This window comes from Harpegnathos saltator, unplaced genomic scaffold (genome assembly GCF_003227715.2).
Source record: "Harpegnathos saltator strain DR-91 unplaced genomic scaffold, Hsal_v8.6 scaffold14, whole genome shotgun sequence".
In the NCBI taxonomy this organism is placed as follows: domain Eukaryota; kingdom Metazoa; phylum Arthropoda; class Insecta; order Hymenoptera; family Formicidae; genus Harpegnathos; species Harpegnathos saltator.
This window is the reverse complement of record NW_020229917.1, coordinates 1,061,781-1,078,256: the sequence shown is the minus strand read 5'-3', so window position 1 is coordinate 1,078,256 and position 16,476 is coordinate 1,061,781. Positions and strand designations below refer to the sequence as shown.

The window sequence follows — 16,476 nt, the reverse complement described above, 5'->3', positions numbered from 1 at the left end:
GAACTGTTGATGCGTTCGTTATTCGTGGAAGAGACATTGCGCTATCGCGATAGGCAGTATTCAGACCAATTTGGACAACTGTCTCACAGATGCGCGGATCCTGCAAGCCAGTGTCAGGGAGGAACCGAATGCCTAATTGGCACATTATCCATCGGATCCGAGCACGAATACGTTCTCCAATGCGCCTCCTTGTACTTTTCATATTTCTATGACATCGAGAAAGTCTATCGCGTGTCGGACGTGGCGTTACGTCGCGCAGGTTACTCGTCAACAGAATATCGAAATGCGCTTGGTTAGATGCGAATACGCGAAAACTTTATATCGTGTGCGATCCGATCAATGTGGAGCGTGGCGTTCTGTTGGCCGAAGGTATCCGAGACGATCGAATAGCTGTAAACGATGAACCTGCAAAGCCGCTACATGACCGATCATCATATTGGAATGATAATCTATATTCGTCGTAATGTGACCGACGAGTGGCATCGATTATGGCTTTCATTATGAGTATCGAACGTTTGATTCACGATGATCTGAAACATGCGTCAAATGAACGAACGCTCGCTGAAATGATATTCGCTGATGAAAAGGAATTGCGCGGTAGGTGCGAAACTTGAGCTATTGTATCGTCAACTGTGACGAAGCAAACGAAAAGTCGTAGAAGCGTTGTAACGCCGCCTTTGGTGATAAAAGATTTATCAACGAAAGAAACCCACGACTTCCTGTGAGGAGTCGCGATTACTAAGGTCAGATGGTGTTTGTGTACAGCAGAAGGTGCAAATCGAACAATGAATTCTACGCAAACATCTCGAGATGAACGCGGTCATCTAAATAGCGACCGTGATAAACCGGTGTGGTCGTCTCGTTTGATCATTCTTTCTCTAATTTTGCTTCTCGGTATCGTCGTAATTTTGATTGTGCATATATCAATTACGCATGATAACTCGGCTCAAGATCAAATTTGTATGTACATTAAGCGACTGTCTAAAATGAACACGCGTCTCGTAAATTGGGTACGTTTTTGGAAGAATAGCGAATACGCGCGCCATTATGTGAATGCTGAAAATTTCAATCGTAACAAGCAAAATGCGCACTACAATAGCGCTTCGGACGAGCAAGGAGGTGTGAGCAATCGTATCGATATTACTGTGCATGGCGATGCAAAAGACAGCATGAGCTACGTAAACAATGAAATTCCTCGCGCGAGCGCAGATCTCAGCGGTGACATGAGCGTAGATCTCAGCAGCGATAAAAGCTACGTAAATGACGAAACTCCTCTCATTGACTTGAACGCGTATCTCAACGGCGGCAAAACCGCAGATCTCAACGACGACATGAGCGCAAATCTCAGCGACGATAAGAGCTACGTAAATAACGAAACTCCCCGCATTGACGTGAGCGCAGATTTCAGCAGCGGCAAGAGTGCAGATCTCAACGGCGATAAAAGCTACGTAAAATAACGAAGTACCCCACATTGACGCGAGCGCAGATCTCAACGGCGACAAGAGCGCAGATCTCAACGACGACATAAGCATAGATCTCAGCGACGATAAGAGCTACGTAAATAACGAAATTCCCCGCATTGACGCGAGCGCAGATCTCAACGACGATAAAAGCTACGTGAATGACGAAACTCCTCACATTAATGCGAGTGCAGATTTCAATGGCGACAAGAGCGCAGACTTTAACGGCGACATGAGCGTAGATCTCAGCGGCGATAACAGCAACGTAAATGACGAAACTGCTCAGATTGACGCGAGTGCAGATCCCAACGGCGACATGAGCGCAGATTTCAGCGGCGATAAGAGCTACGTAAATGACGAAACTCCTCACATTGACGCGAGTGCAGATCCTAACGGCGACATGAGCGCAGATCTCAGCGGTGACAAAAGTGCAGACCTCAGCGGCGACAAGAGCGCAGATCTCAACGGCGACATGAGCGCAAATCTCAGCGATGATATGAGCTACATAAAGAACGAAACTCCTCGCATTGAAGCGAGCGCAGATCTCAATGGCGACAAGAGTACAGATTTTAACGGCGACAAAAAGCATAGATTTCAACGGCGACAAAAGCGTAGTTCTCAGCAGCGACAAGAGCATATTTCTAAGCAGCGAGAGCGCATATTGTCGTGACAGTAGTAAAGTTGCATGGATATCGCTTCGGACGAACATGGAGGTGTGAGTAACCGTATGGATACAAACGAGCATGGCGACGAGAGCGCAGATTTTGAAGCGGAGGGAAGAAAGTTAGTTCTAGCACTGAGAAGAGCGCAGAGTGATGCGATGAGAAATGCGCCAATTAGAGTGGGAAGGCGACTGTAGATTTCAGCGGCAAAGTGTACGACAACGTTGGCGATGTAAACAGCGATACTGTTCTGAATGCTGACATTGTGACACTCCACGCGGCAAATGTAAAGTTGGTTGAGGCCGTAAATGTAGACGACGACGACGATGATAGAAATATTAAATAGTGCTTTAGACGTAGCGAAGGTCGTAAGCCAACTAGAACTTGAACTTGCCGTACGAGATGAGGCATCTGCTGAAATTTTTCCAGTTGAAAATGCTGATACGTTAAACAGAAATATAGAAGATGGGCAACGCAGGCGATCACCACCAGATACATCGTTGTCTAGATTGAATAGAGCTAAGCTAAGAGAATAAGCTAAGAGAAAACGTAGAGATATCAAAAGTAATCGTTTTATTGGTTAATGTGGTACATTGGATTCTTATTTATTTTTATTCGAATCGTATAATATGGGAAAGAGACTTTCGTTGTCCAGCCCGTTCGATTACATCAGGCGAAGCATTATGTAGCTGCGATATCACGCTTACATTACGGCCCAATGAAATTCGACGATTGCAAAGAACTGAGCATGTGACGTCATTCAAAAAGCGTTCAATAACTTCGGCCTCCTATTCGCAAAGTAGAAAGTAATCATAAGCGTTGCCTGTCCAATATAGTTTGACCAGTATAATTATACGATATGGCCACGTTAGCAGTGGTAACGTAAGTTCCATTATTTCTCTTAATTTATAGCGTATCTGCAATCTGTAACAACAAGGTGCACAATAAAATACGATTGAAAAAAAATATCGCAATTAAATCCTTACCGAGCAACTCAATACGATGGCGAGTTCATGATGTAGCAATTTGTCAAACTTATTGTATAGAAGCTATTGTTCTACGAACAGTAGACTCAAACCTAGAACTGTGCCTCAGATATCATTTACGGTCAGGATAATTGTCGTTCGACAATACACCATTGATGCGTGCGTAGTTGATCAGGCATCATTGACGGGTAGCTAGAATGCATGGTTCATCTGTAACTTGGTTTGTCACGGCGTATCTCACTGGACGTGAACGATAAAATAATTAATGAGCGCTGATAAATAATCAGAAACACAACGTTAAATCAAAAAACTATTTCAGACAAAAGTTGTTTGGTTTAAAGAGGGAACATGAGATAGCGATAGCATTTTGTTTATAGGTGGCGTCACTTTCGAGATATTTATTGATTATTAATTTTCTTAAGTGTAAATCTCAATTTTTTATTATATCGTCTTTTCCTACCAATTAATTTGAACAACTTTCATTAGAACAACTTTCATTAGAAATATTTTTTTATTTACCTAATATTTTTTGAGATATTTAAGGATAACTCTTTCAACATTTAACTTATGATATATCGTTAATTACTTGTCGGAAGAAAAAGTAATATTAAACTTTGTTATTCCATTTAGTCTCTAGAATATATTGTTACAATAGTGCCCTAATTTTTTATTAACTTATCGACCTTTCTGAAAATTTCTAAATCATCAAATTAACAAAAAATTAGGGCACTATTATAGCAATATATTCTAGAGACTAAATAGAATAAAAAAGTCTAATACCACTTTCCCTTCCGACAAATAGTTAGCGATATATCGCAAGTTAAATGTTGAAAGCGTTTTCCTTAAATATTATATTAAAAAAAATAGGCAAATAAAAAAATGTTTCGAACAAAAGTTGTTCCAATTGAGTAGTAAAATAAGATAATACAATGAAAAATTAGTATTTCCATTAAAAAATAATTATTAGTTAATATTGTAACGGCCGATCTCCGCGGTTCGGTCGCTGCTACGCGTTTCGCGCGGATAATGCTCGTCGGAGTCCGGATTCGAGGAGGAGTAAAGCAGCGAGACACTTGACAATGGAAATCGAAATAACTTTATTGTAGGTTTATTGTATGCTTACTGGGATACGAGTTCGGCCCCGAAGGCGGTGTTGCGGGTTGCGTCTATAAAGCGCGTCGGTACGGTACGGTACGGTGCGGTGCGGTGAGCGGTACAAGCGCTCGTACGGACGGATAGGCCGTGCGGAAGGCGGGGCCTATTGCGCGACGCGTGTAGACGGTAACGACGGTAACGGTGCGGTGATCGGTCTCGCTTCGCGACGCTGGGCGTCTCGGACAATTATCGCCCAATACTCGTCTCGAAATCGCTCGCGTATAAATGGTCGCCGGACCGGAGATTTCGATTATCGGTCGAACGCACGCATGCGAGTCGCGGGAGACGCGAAATGATTTCGTCCGTCGGGGCCGAGGATTCTCGACAGAGAAGGGAAGGTGCGTACGCACCTTCCCTTTTCCCTACGTTCGCGGAGGAAAGCGACCAAGTACTGCGGACACTCAGCGGAGACGGCGGACACACCGTTCCGGGTTCTTGGTCGCTAGACGGTTCGCCTAAAGGCTGAGTACGCTCAGCGGAGTTCTCCGACGGACGAACCCTTGACTCAAGGCGGCGGGTAAAGGCGAGAGACTGTCGAGTACGCTCGATTGAGCACGCGCACGCACGAGCCCAGGAAGACGGGAGACGGCCAAATATCGAGTACGCTCGATCGAGACTGCAGACGCACAATCCCGTTTGCTTAGTCGCTGGTCGGGTAGTCGGAATACGGAAAGCAGAGCGAAACGGTTCGGATATTCTCTCTTTCGGCATGAAGCGTCTAGATCGAATCGGCGGTACGGATCGGTCTGGTGACTAGAAGCTCGATCGCCGCCGTTTTATAGTTGAACGCACTACGATTGATACGGCGGCGATCGAGCGGCGCGCCTATCGGTGCGAGGCACGGTGACGGCGCGTGATCGCGGCCGCGCGCGCTAGCGGCAGCGCGTGATCGCCGCGGCGCGCGATAGCGACGGCGCGTGATAGCGGCGGCGCGTGATAGCGGCGGCGCGTGATAGCGGCGGCGCGATCGTCTCGGTTCTTTAGGGTGACGCAATGCGCCGTTGTTCGGCCCGACAGGTGGTCGGTCGGACCGGTAGTAACGAGGTGCATCTGCGCCTCGTTACAATATCTTGAAAGTGACGCCATCTGTAAACAAAACACTATCACTGTCTTATGTCCCATTTGAAATTATACAACTTTTGTCTGAAACATTTTCTCCTAAAATGTCGCGTTTACAAAAAGAGCGTGGAAGGGAGACTTGAATGACAGCGTAGGGCGGCCATTTATACGGGAGCGTGAAGCTGAAGAAGTTATCAAGCTTTGCTTAAATATCTCAGAAAATATTAGGCAAATAGAAAAATGTTTCAGACAAAAGTTGTTAAAGTTAATTCGTGGAAAAAGATGATAAAATAAAAAATTGGGGTTTCCACTTAAGAAAAGCAATGATCAGTGAATATCTCGAAAATAGTGTCATCTATAAACAAACCACTATCGCTGTCTTAAGTACCCTTTGAAATTGTACAACTTTTGTCCGAAACATTTGTCCATATAATGTCGCATTTACAAAAAGATCGGGTGGTACGGGTGGTCTGTGACACCACATATATTATATGTTACACATATAGCACATTTTGCATAAAAAGAGAATATCTTCTACTATTAAATCGAAAATAATTCTATCAAATCGAAAATCTAAGCTGTCTCCAGCTAATTTAGCTAATACACGAGTTCGCAATAGCTTCAAAGGCTGCGCAAAGGTTTCCCAGGCCATTCGATTATCGGATGATAGATGCTCGGATTAGAACAGGTTTCCCGGATTTTAGACGAAAACTAACGACTGCATTATGTTCAGCAGGTCAAAATCCTCTGGAAATGATATGTTTTGTCCGTGTTTCCCACGATGAGATAAAATTGACCCTTTTTACCCATTGCTCTTTTCAAAGATTCATATTTCAATAAAAATTAGGGCACTATCGTAGTAATATATTTTAGAGACCAAATAGAGTAAAAAGTCTAATATCACTTTTTCTTCCGACAAATAGTTAGCGAAATATCGTTGGTTAAATGTTGAAAAGTTTTTCTTAAATATCTCAAAAAATATTAGGCAGATGAAACAGTAGACTTCGTAAGAACCAGTCCCAGCTCACCATATTTACATATTTTAATTGTTGTATAAACAAAAGTATATTTCAAGCCATCAATATAATTAAAAATTATTATTTTTAATATAAAGATTCTAAATAAATTGTTGCAATCATAATACAATGATTTATTAATATAACAAATTTACTAATATAACATTATATATACGTCTGATTTATTTTACTTTTGACTATCAAAAACTGAAAATGTTTTCTGTCTCCGAAAATACATTAATTAGCCTGAAATAACTTATTACAAGCTGAGCGCAATGTTTTTACTATATTTTTTATGAATTTTATCGTTTGTCATTTTGCAATAATTTTAAATGTATCAACGTGCCCCAGATATTAACTATCCTCGGTTTCCCCTACCTTTTCAGCCCGGCGCCAGACAATTGCTTCTACGTGCACAAGTGCATACGTCCTATTTCTGGAAAGTTGTTGATGATGTTGTTGCAACCTGAAAAAAGGAGCGGTGGGGGGGAGGGAATAAAAATATTCATTATAAAGTATCTATTGTGGTTTATTTTTTGACAATTTTGCAGCGAGTATATATCACATGTCAAATATGCTGCGTCAAATACGAATTATAAATTTACAAAAAGAATGTGTTGCACTCGCTCATTTTCGAGACGCTACATTCATTCTTCGCAACCGCGTTCGCGAAAGTAGATCCGTTGTAATTTGAAAACTCAAAATTTATAGCGAACCGTACGTTGTGCTTTCGATTTAAATACGATTTTCGCGGTGCCTGTTGGGTTTCTTCACCTTCAAATTCGTGTGTAGCATCTGTTACTTGATAAAAATCTTTTAGCTTAGAATTGAACAATGATACGAAGCGCTCATTGTTCATGTCGCAATTCGACGCTTCTGGAACAGTAAGTACATCACATTCCTGAAACGATTTTTGTTGTTGCTGCTGTTCCAAAAGCGCCGCTACTTTACGCTGTGAAGAAGGAAGCGTCTCGTATAATATTTTTTTTATTGTCTTTACTCTTTTATTGTCAATAGTTTTTTTATTGTCTTCTCATTATGTTTAGCGTGTATTGTGCCGCACCGCATTGGATAACGATCGAGCGACTTCAGTGTTACGTCATAAAACAATGTGCCGTTAGATTTACGTGCTAAGCTAAGTATTCCTAAGTTTGCCAGAAAAATAGGTGTGACCAATACGCAAAAGCCGTCATTGCGAACACAAAGTATAGTATACTTTCGACTCGCATCAAACGGCTGGTCGCGCAACATTTTGATTGGCTCTACGGTCCAATGACAAATGTTAAAATGTAGTGTACGGACAATTTTTTGAATAATCGCAACAGCGTTTACGGACAAACGATTTGGTTTTTTTAATAACGCGGCAGTGCGAGTTATTCCGCATGACAAAATGGTGAACGAAAATGGCAATTCGTTTAATACGTTTTGCGATGATTCCTTTATCGTTTCTTGCAATAGTGACGACCATTTGTCCTTCGTTCGCTTTAAGCGCTTTATTCTCATGTAATCGATTGTTTGAAAGTCTTTATTATAACACGACATGCTAGGTTCTCTGCTATATATGTTGACAATGCCTTCGGGTAACAATTCATAGGTTATAAGTTTAGGTGTTTGCATCTCGATACTTACAGAATTTGATAAATCAAAACCGACTCTATTGATCAAGCACCAGGGTACAACGTGACTAAATTGGCACAATAGATTGTCTAGAAGTTCTCGACAATGTTCCCGATTAGGCGATGAAGAGATCGCACTCACTTGCTGCAAGGCATCCTCGTGGCACGCGCGTCGATATTTGTCCAGGTGCGCTTCGATGTAAGCCTCGGACTCTGCATTCGGACACTTAACGATCACTGCTTCACTCAACATTCCCCAAGAACGAGCGTTGTTATGCGATGAAACGATAGCCATATCTTCTGCGGGTCCGTTGAGAAAAAGGTCACTTGCTTCCGCCACTTGTGGAATGTCTGTAACATTTTGCGCACTGAACTCATGTTCGAGATTTTCATTGGATGTAATACCTAATTGCTTCATCCAACTTGTCGTACTGATGTCCAAATTAACGTAGTTCATATTATCACACACTTGCGGAGGTTGTGCCGATTGTAGCTGCAATGACGGCCTCAGCTCACTCACTGGCGTAATCGATGTCTGACGGATACGGGTACTCTGGTACAGATGTTGTTGAGTGCAGCACTTATTCTGGTCGCCTTTGAGGAGGCGATGTTTCGTATGTAAAATTAGGCGACGCGAACTGTTCGACAATGATGCCTCGGCTAACGATGAAAATGACGCCAATGGTATTTCAGCCTCTTTATTCTGCGAAGCGACCCGAAATCCGTGCGCGTCGCGCTTCAGCAAAATAGATATGTTATCGGCCAATATATCATCATTTGAGCATGCGGCAGACTTAGATTCGGTAGAGTTGAGCATAATGTCCGAGCTAACGTTACTCTGCTGCTCAGTTGGTATCACCGTTTCAATAGTGACTTCTTGAATCAACGCATCCACATTAGTAATATTTTCACATTTACATAAACTGTCAGTCGTATCCTTCATGGTGATCACTGATATGATTTCTTCCACCGCTGTTACATTATTTTCTTTTTTATTTTCAGAAAGCAAGAAATTGCCATCATGCCCCCGATAACACACCTTCTCTAGATGCTCTATATTCGTGATGTTTGGTAAATTGCAGTCCGCTTACTTTTGTGGCGCTTTGTTATCGAGTGAAGCCAGAATTGTTTTGTGTTCAAAAGTTTCAGTTTCACTTATCACGTGAGCGCCTATTTTCATCGCTTCGACGTCGTCGTTTAATGTAACGAATGTAGTATCGTTGTACACTTTAATACTCTTGAGGTTGGAACTGAAGTCATTTAGCACTTTGCATAAGTTACAATCGTGAGTCTCCATTGATATTTCACGAAAATCGTTGAAGTCTTCTCGCGAGAAATATTGTAACATTTCATAGCGAATATTGTTTATTTGGCTCAATTCCTCACACATACGCTCGTACACTCGTTTGACGTAATCGTCGTGATGTTCGCGTATCCATCGAGCCCTAGGTGATGTGTCTGTTTTATCGAAGACATTACTGTGTCCTTCGTACATTGAAAATGTAACGGCACTAACGACTTTTTTTCGGTGTTGCTCGGGAACAAACATTTTTTTTCTAACGAGTAGTTAACACTGACTGACACGTACGCGCAACTCATATTCAACACTCGCGATTGCTATCTTGTCTCAAAGTGACTGTAACGTCTCGCGTCTCCCTAGGGATCGTGATCCGCCTGCTCTCTATTTATTTAGGCCTGCTTACACCGGCACTGCCTGGGATGCCGAGAGCTTTTCCGGACAGATGGTGAAAGGGGGAAATATGGTGATGTAGGTGATATAAAGATTATGGCTATTGATAGGAATAGAGACTAAACAATTGTTTATTTAACAATGAGACAATATGATAGTTAAAAGTGTAATATAAATGATAATACTTACTTAATAATTACTATAAGTGATAATACTTATAGTTATATAATTAATGAATACAAATGTGGTTTACATTATATAGCTGCTGGTAATGAGTTACAATGAAGTGTTGAGAGAATGTACAGTTATCCTGCCCGGTGGAGGTAATGAAGGTGGTACGGTAATTTGCGAGGAGTTCCAGTGAGAGAATAGGACTCCAGTTGGTAAATGTAAGTGGCTGTCTTGTTGTTGAAAGTGTCGTCCTGTGTTAAATCTATCAATTCTATGTCTAGAGTTTCTGTCGTCGAACGCTGTTTAACCAGCCGAGGGTTGCGCGTGTGAGCCCTGTAAGAGCTTGGTAAAGAATGCGAATCCGGAATGAAGTGTCTATGTGTGGAATGTAATGGACGTGGAGCGTATTTAAATGTGCTTATGAGTCTGTTTTGTAATAAAAACTTGATGTACGATGGAGGAACTAGATCGTGCCCCGTGATATCTTGTATTATACGGGATTTGGTGGGGTCCATGTGTTGAGACAACAGGGCCGCTCGTCGGCAAGCTTCCTTACGTAGCTGCCTTGCCTTCTGTTTAACGCCACCGCGATGTTTATTTGGCATCTAACGGATTGAGGTTAAGAATAACATTTTTGGTCGGACAAGTTAAAATAGCAATTGATAAAATTAATTATTGAGTGAAAAGGACTCTTGTGACTTTAGTTATCCGTTGCCAGAGTACTGTAAAAGTACTAATAATTAATGCCTACTACCAATGCTTTGGCAGGGTTAGGTTATGCGGGTTGTAGGAGAAGGATAATTGAGGCGGGTGGCGGCTGTCAGCTGCGCCCCTGAGATTGAAGGATGCTAAGCACTGTACAGGTTATTAATTCACAAGTTAAATTTCCTGATCTTGATGGAGAAGGGGTGGTCTTATGAGTTGGACGGGATGGATAGGATGCTTGAGCCGAGAGGCACCCGTAAGGCGCTCCTCAGTCTGGACAAGGATAGAGGCGGGTAGCTCCAGTAAGGCGCTTCCCTAAAAGTGAGCAAGATCTATGCTTAATAATGTAAGATTCAGATTTAATGGTTAATGAACTATAAATTCCTCTGGCAAGAGATGTTATGGCACCAATTGATTTAAGTAACTGAATAAAAAGGACAAAGATTTATGAATGCTTAATATCTTCCTTTCAAGAAAATGCTCGAATAAGAGGAAAAAGGCTGCCGATAAAACAAGGATGCTACATAAAATTAAAATGCTTAGTAGAAAATATTGAAGGATTGTATGCCGATGCAATGGCATATGTTCGTTGTACAAGAGAATCGGTGATTTTAATGGAATTGTACAATAGCAAGTAACACAGTGAGGTAATTAAGGCGTATGCCGATGCAATGGCACACGTCTACACATACACAATAAAATCAGTTACAATACAATAAATGCATATACATATATATATATGTGAGTGGGGAAGGATGCACTTCATGAGATGATTTATATTATTCTAGCTTTTATAATGGATAATGTCAAGATCTTGTCGTTATTAAGAATATACTTTCGTCTAAGTAAACAATGAGATTGTAAAAGTATTATTAATCTGAAACCTTAGTAACTTGATTGTTTAATATAGAATAGTCTTTACGGATAATGGTAGCAGCATAGATAATAGCAGAACGCAATATATTTTATATGTGCAAGTGCAGGTTACAGTGGAAACAGTGGGAATATTATATCAAGTACATAATTATACATGAAATTATAAAAGCATATAAATGTCTTATAACTAAAATAGCTAATGAGAGAGATAGATAGAAGGCTAACATGAAGGAACGTCTCTGTGCGTCCTTGTTACGAGATAATTGTAATTTTTATTTTTTATTCAATGTCTATTAACGAGGTGAAGGCCTAGGAGGTTGGAGTAAGCTGATTTTCAAAGCAGAGTCTCCGGCGTAAGGAATTCGCCTGGAGACGATGTCAGAGTGGTGGGATGCCACTGCTGATAAGGATTCTGACTATGCCAATACGGCTCTGTGCTTGGCACCGATGCCGTGCGCGCGTAACCCTGTGCTTAGCACCGATGTCATGCGCCCGCAAGGAGGAATGGAAAGGGAATAATAAGTGTGTGAGCGTAGTTCACTGCGTTGACAGACACTGGGGTTTCGTAATCACGATTTAGAAAAAGAAGAATCTGAAGATTGTCTCTCTCTCTCTCTCTTTATATATATACTAGCTTGTATAGCGTATCCTAAGGAAATCGGAACGAAATTCTAAGAGCGGTTTGACAAACTAAACGTAGATAATACACTATTCGGATTATAATGAATGGTCCTTATGTAAGGCAGTTACGAACCGACATGAACGAAAATTTCAGCGTGACGCTATTGTATCTGTTAAATAATTCGACTTGACGTATGATGAAACGTCACTGGTTCACTCGCGTGACAATGTTCCTAATGCTTAGATCGCGATTGTATTTCACTTGCGCGAAACGCGATGTATGTGAGTGTTGTGCATTAAAATATTATATACTTATTATTTATTTCAGTAGTTCAGACTTTTGCAGAGAAATCTCAAAGAACAGGCTTTTTATTCCAGAATACTCTCAATACTGTGGGGACCACTCTAGTCACGGCACAACTCGAGCGGGGAGTCGACTTATCCGCACAATTTTGAGTATTATAAAACACCGTAGATGTTCTGGCAAGTTTCCTAAGAAATCTTCCAGATTTTGAATAACACAAGGCAAAGGCTCTGAAGGAGCTTAGGAAGAGGCTCTTATGCGAGACGACCGTTGTCCGTGGTGGCACGGTCGCTCAGAAACACTTTTCCTCTTTGCGTCAAATTAACAATGATGTCTTGGAGGCACTCCTAAGAGGCACGTCTGTACTGTATGAACATCCGATGTCGACTCTGCGGTGGGAGCTGCTCCCGGGGCCTCGTTCGGTCCGGACAATGGAACTCAAGAGTGGGGTAGGTTATATGGTAGGAGTAATGGGATTATACGAGAGGGATCCAGAGTAGGAGCGTTCAAGGTTTTTCAGAGTGGGACTGAGTGGCGTGATGCTGACGGGGCGTCGAGACATCTCGGCGCGCCGCCGGATGTGATAAGGAGCGTGGTCAACAGGATGCCCTATGTTACCTGATATGGGCTCGGGTTACTCGGGGATTCCCGAGCACCCACGGTGGCCTGGCTGCGTGCGTGCCTTATCTTTGAGACTTCCTGTCGCCAGTCTGACTTATTAAATTATACGTGCGCGTAATTATTTATGCCTTATAATATTATAATATAATAATAAAAATGGTTAATATTATATATGTGCGGTTCTTAAGGTTATAATATACGCCTAATTTAGTATTATATGAATAGTGTAATATAAAGTTGTAATATTATTAGATGCGCAACTAAGTTCCCGCTGTTTTTCAAGAGATGGCTCCAGTAGTAAGTGCTGGTCGATTGTGACATAACCAAAACATCATGAACCAAGCTTAGACATATGGTAAACAAACCGCTTTGACACATTAGTGATTTTGTTTTTGCGTCATATGCTTTTGGTTGTGTGAAAATGTCTGATTTTGTGCCAAATAATCGTCATTTGCGGGAAGTGTTGCTTTTCTTCTTTCATTCGAAGAAAACGGCGGCTGAAGCGCATCGAGAACTCCTAAAAGTTTACGGAGATGCTGCTCTAAGTGAAACAACGTGCCGTGATTGGTTCCGTCGCTTCAAAGACGGTGATTTCGATGTTGACGACCGTTCGCGTGAAGGAAGACCAAAAACCTTCGAAGACGCTGAATTGGAGGCATTGCTCGATGAGGATCCGTGCCAAACGCAAAATGAGCTTGCTTCACCATTAGGAGATACCCGCCAAGCCATTTCCAAGCGATTGCATGCGTTAGGAATGATTCAAAAACAAGGAACTTGGGTTCCTTATGATTTGGAGCCAAGAGACGTTGAGCGTCGTTTTTTCACCTGTGAACAACTGCTCCAGCGGCAAAAAAGGAAAAGTTTTCTTCATCGCATCGTTACGGGTGATGAAAAATGAATTCATTACAGCAATCCAAAGAGAACAAAATCATGGGGACTGCCCGGTCATGCTTCTACGTCGTCGGCTCGGTCGAATATTCACGCTGCGAAGGTTTTGCTGTGTATTTGGTGGGACCAGGGCGGTGTTATTTATTATGAGCTGTTGAAACCGAACGAAACCATCACTGGGGAACGGTATCGAACTCAATTGATGCGATTGAGTCGAGCACTGCGCGAAAAGCGGACACAATACGAGCAGAGGCACGAAAAAGTGATTCTACAGCATGACAACGCTCGGCCTCACGTTGCCAAACCCGTTAAAACCTACTTAGAAACGCTCAAATGGGAAGTCCTACCCCACCCGCCATATTCCCCAGATATTGCGCCGTCCGATTATTACTTGTTCCGTTCGATGGCATATGGTCTGACTAATCAGCAGTTCCGCTCATATGAAGACATCTCAAAATGGCTTGATTCGCGGATAGGCTCAAAAGACGAACACTTCTATCGTGACGGTATTCGAGCTCTGCCAGAAAGATGGGAAAAAGTTGTCGCTAGCGATGGGTAATATTTTGAATGATTTGTAACCATTTTTTCACAATAAAATTGCATTTTCATAAAAAAAACAGCGAGAACTTAGTTGTGCACTTAATAATTAGTTATGATTTTTATAAAGACAATATGCATGTGTTATAATAAAAGAGATATTTGTTATTAATGTTTAAATGTGGTTATTAAGAATTATTACAAGAAATGCATATTATTAACAGTGGGTATTAGAATGTAGAGATTTATAATATTGTTAACTGGAAAAATAGGATTCCTTATTACAGGGATCCTTACTATTACTGTTGTTAAATTAATGTTTCTCGGCAAGGCTGAGTTCTACCATAGGGCTCTCTACTTACGTATGTCGGTAGGACTCTTGGGTAGGTTTCATTATTATTGGCGTCGGTAATTAGTTAATAATTGTTATAAATGGTTCCTATGTATAAATTACCGGCTTTTGGACCTTATAGAAGCTTATGGTAATAGAAGGTTCGATGAACAATTAATTTTTATTATTAGTGACGAGTTCAAGCCGTTGTACTGTACGAACGAATACAAAAGAGTGCAGTATTTAAGTGGAGCTTGAACGTGGACAAAAGACTTAGATTAAATTAAATAACGTATTTAAACGTGACCAAAGCAAAAATGGTGGATTTCCAAGCTAAGTAAAGTATTTAAGCGACCCCTGAACTTAACGAAATGAGTTTTATTAAATTTTAAGTAAGAATTACCAAATTTTGAGAATGTACTATCAGAATGATTCTCTGTCTGTGGACAAGAATTAATTGTTATCGTTTAGCCTTATTTCCTTTTGTAATTAATATTTGAGGTTTTGACATTCGCTTATGTTTCACTAAGATGTTCTCTAGGTATGTAGGTGTTAAAAATATTTTAAATTGACTTTTCTTAATTTTTACGGAAGGTACGCATTACTGGCGTCCCAATAGTTCCTGCGTATCAATTTTAGAATTTTCTGAAGTCTATTGGTAAGTAACATTGTTGGTTTTCTATTAATTGTTAATGTTTTTCAAAATGTTAATATGATCGTTAAATAGAGGTCTTTTAATGCTATTGTTAGCGATTAAGATTTTTCTTCTAGGCCTTATAGTTACTGAGAAAAACATGCCTTTTCCTGATTGGCCGAGACATTCAGATGGCCGTAACTTCTAAACTATTGATCTTACAGAAATTTTGTTAGGACATAATTTGTAGTACTTTGAAGGAGCCTTAAATCGCACTCCGCGATTTTCTAAAATTATTATTATTTTAAAAGATATGAACTTTTGCTGAAAAATTTTGATAGTAACAATTACTTTTGATGGTTGAATCTACCTCGCTGAATATGTCTCGCTGACCTTTTGACGTAGAGGCGAAAAAATGATATGGTGGAGAGAACGTCGCAGGACGTTACACGATTCGTCGTACGCGTAATCCTCGAGCGGATCGGCACGACGCACGCGAATCTCGATCTCTGTCGCGATCGACGGATAGGACAGGGCCAAATTCCATAGATGCAGCAACAGAGCTCGATTGTCCACATACGCGTTGGCCTGGGTCTCGTCGTAACGCGTGTACACGGCCTCGGCTATTTTGGACTGCGACATTTTTTTCGGAAGGGGTGATCGTCGTCGCTAATCTAATCGCGCACACGATCGATGAAGCGGTCGGCTTATTGACCACAGCCGAATTATCGGCGACGGCTTATCTCCAGACGCGTGCTCCGATACACCACCGATCAGCGAGAGAGATATCTCGCGATTGCGCGACATTCGAGCTATAAAATCGCAAAGGTCCTAATGTCATTTCGTACTATTTTCTCTTGTCGCAATCGGCACACATCCAGTCACGTCGTTTCGCGTTTTGACAGCAACGAAGATGAACTTATGCCAGTGCTCAGAATGCAACAATAACAGCAGCAGCAGCAGCAGCAAGGTACTCGACACATTTAATATTCCGTACAAAATAAACTACCTGTTTACTAGCAGGTCAACGTTATGAAACCTGTATTTTAATCGACAGATTACCGAAACCTTTGACGTGGAATTTGACGGCAGCGATGTCGATAGTGCTAATGAGGACGAGGAGTTCGGTGCAACAACAACGCCA

The 16,476-nt window shown here is 41.4% G+C and overlaps 1 protein-coding gene across 1 annotated transcript; it reads left to right on the top strand.

The window, feature by feature from the left end:
• Window positions 1–986: 986 nt before the first annotated feature.
• Window positions 987–2,130, top strand: LOC112590735 (circumsporozoite protein-like). The gene is made up of 2 exons (XM_025308151.1): window positions 987–1,419; window positions 1,487–2,130. The coding sequence occupies exons 1-2, from the start codon at window positions 987–989 to the stop codon at window positions 2,128–2,130; spliced, it is 1,077 nt and encodes a 358-aa protein (XP_025163936.1).
• The last annotated feature ends 14,346 nt before the right edge of the window (window positions 2,131–16,476 follow it).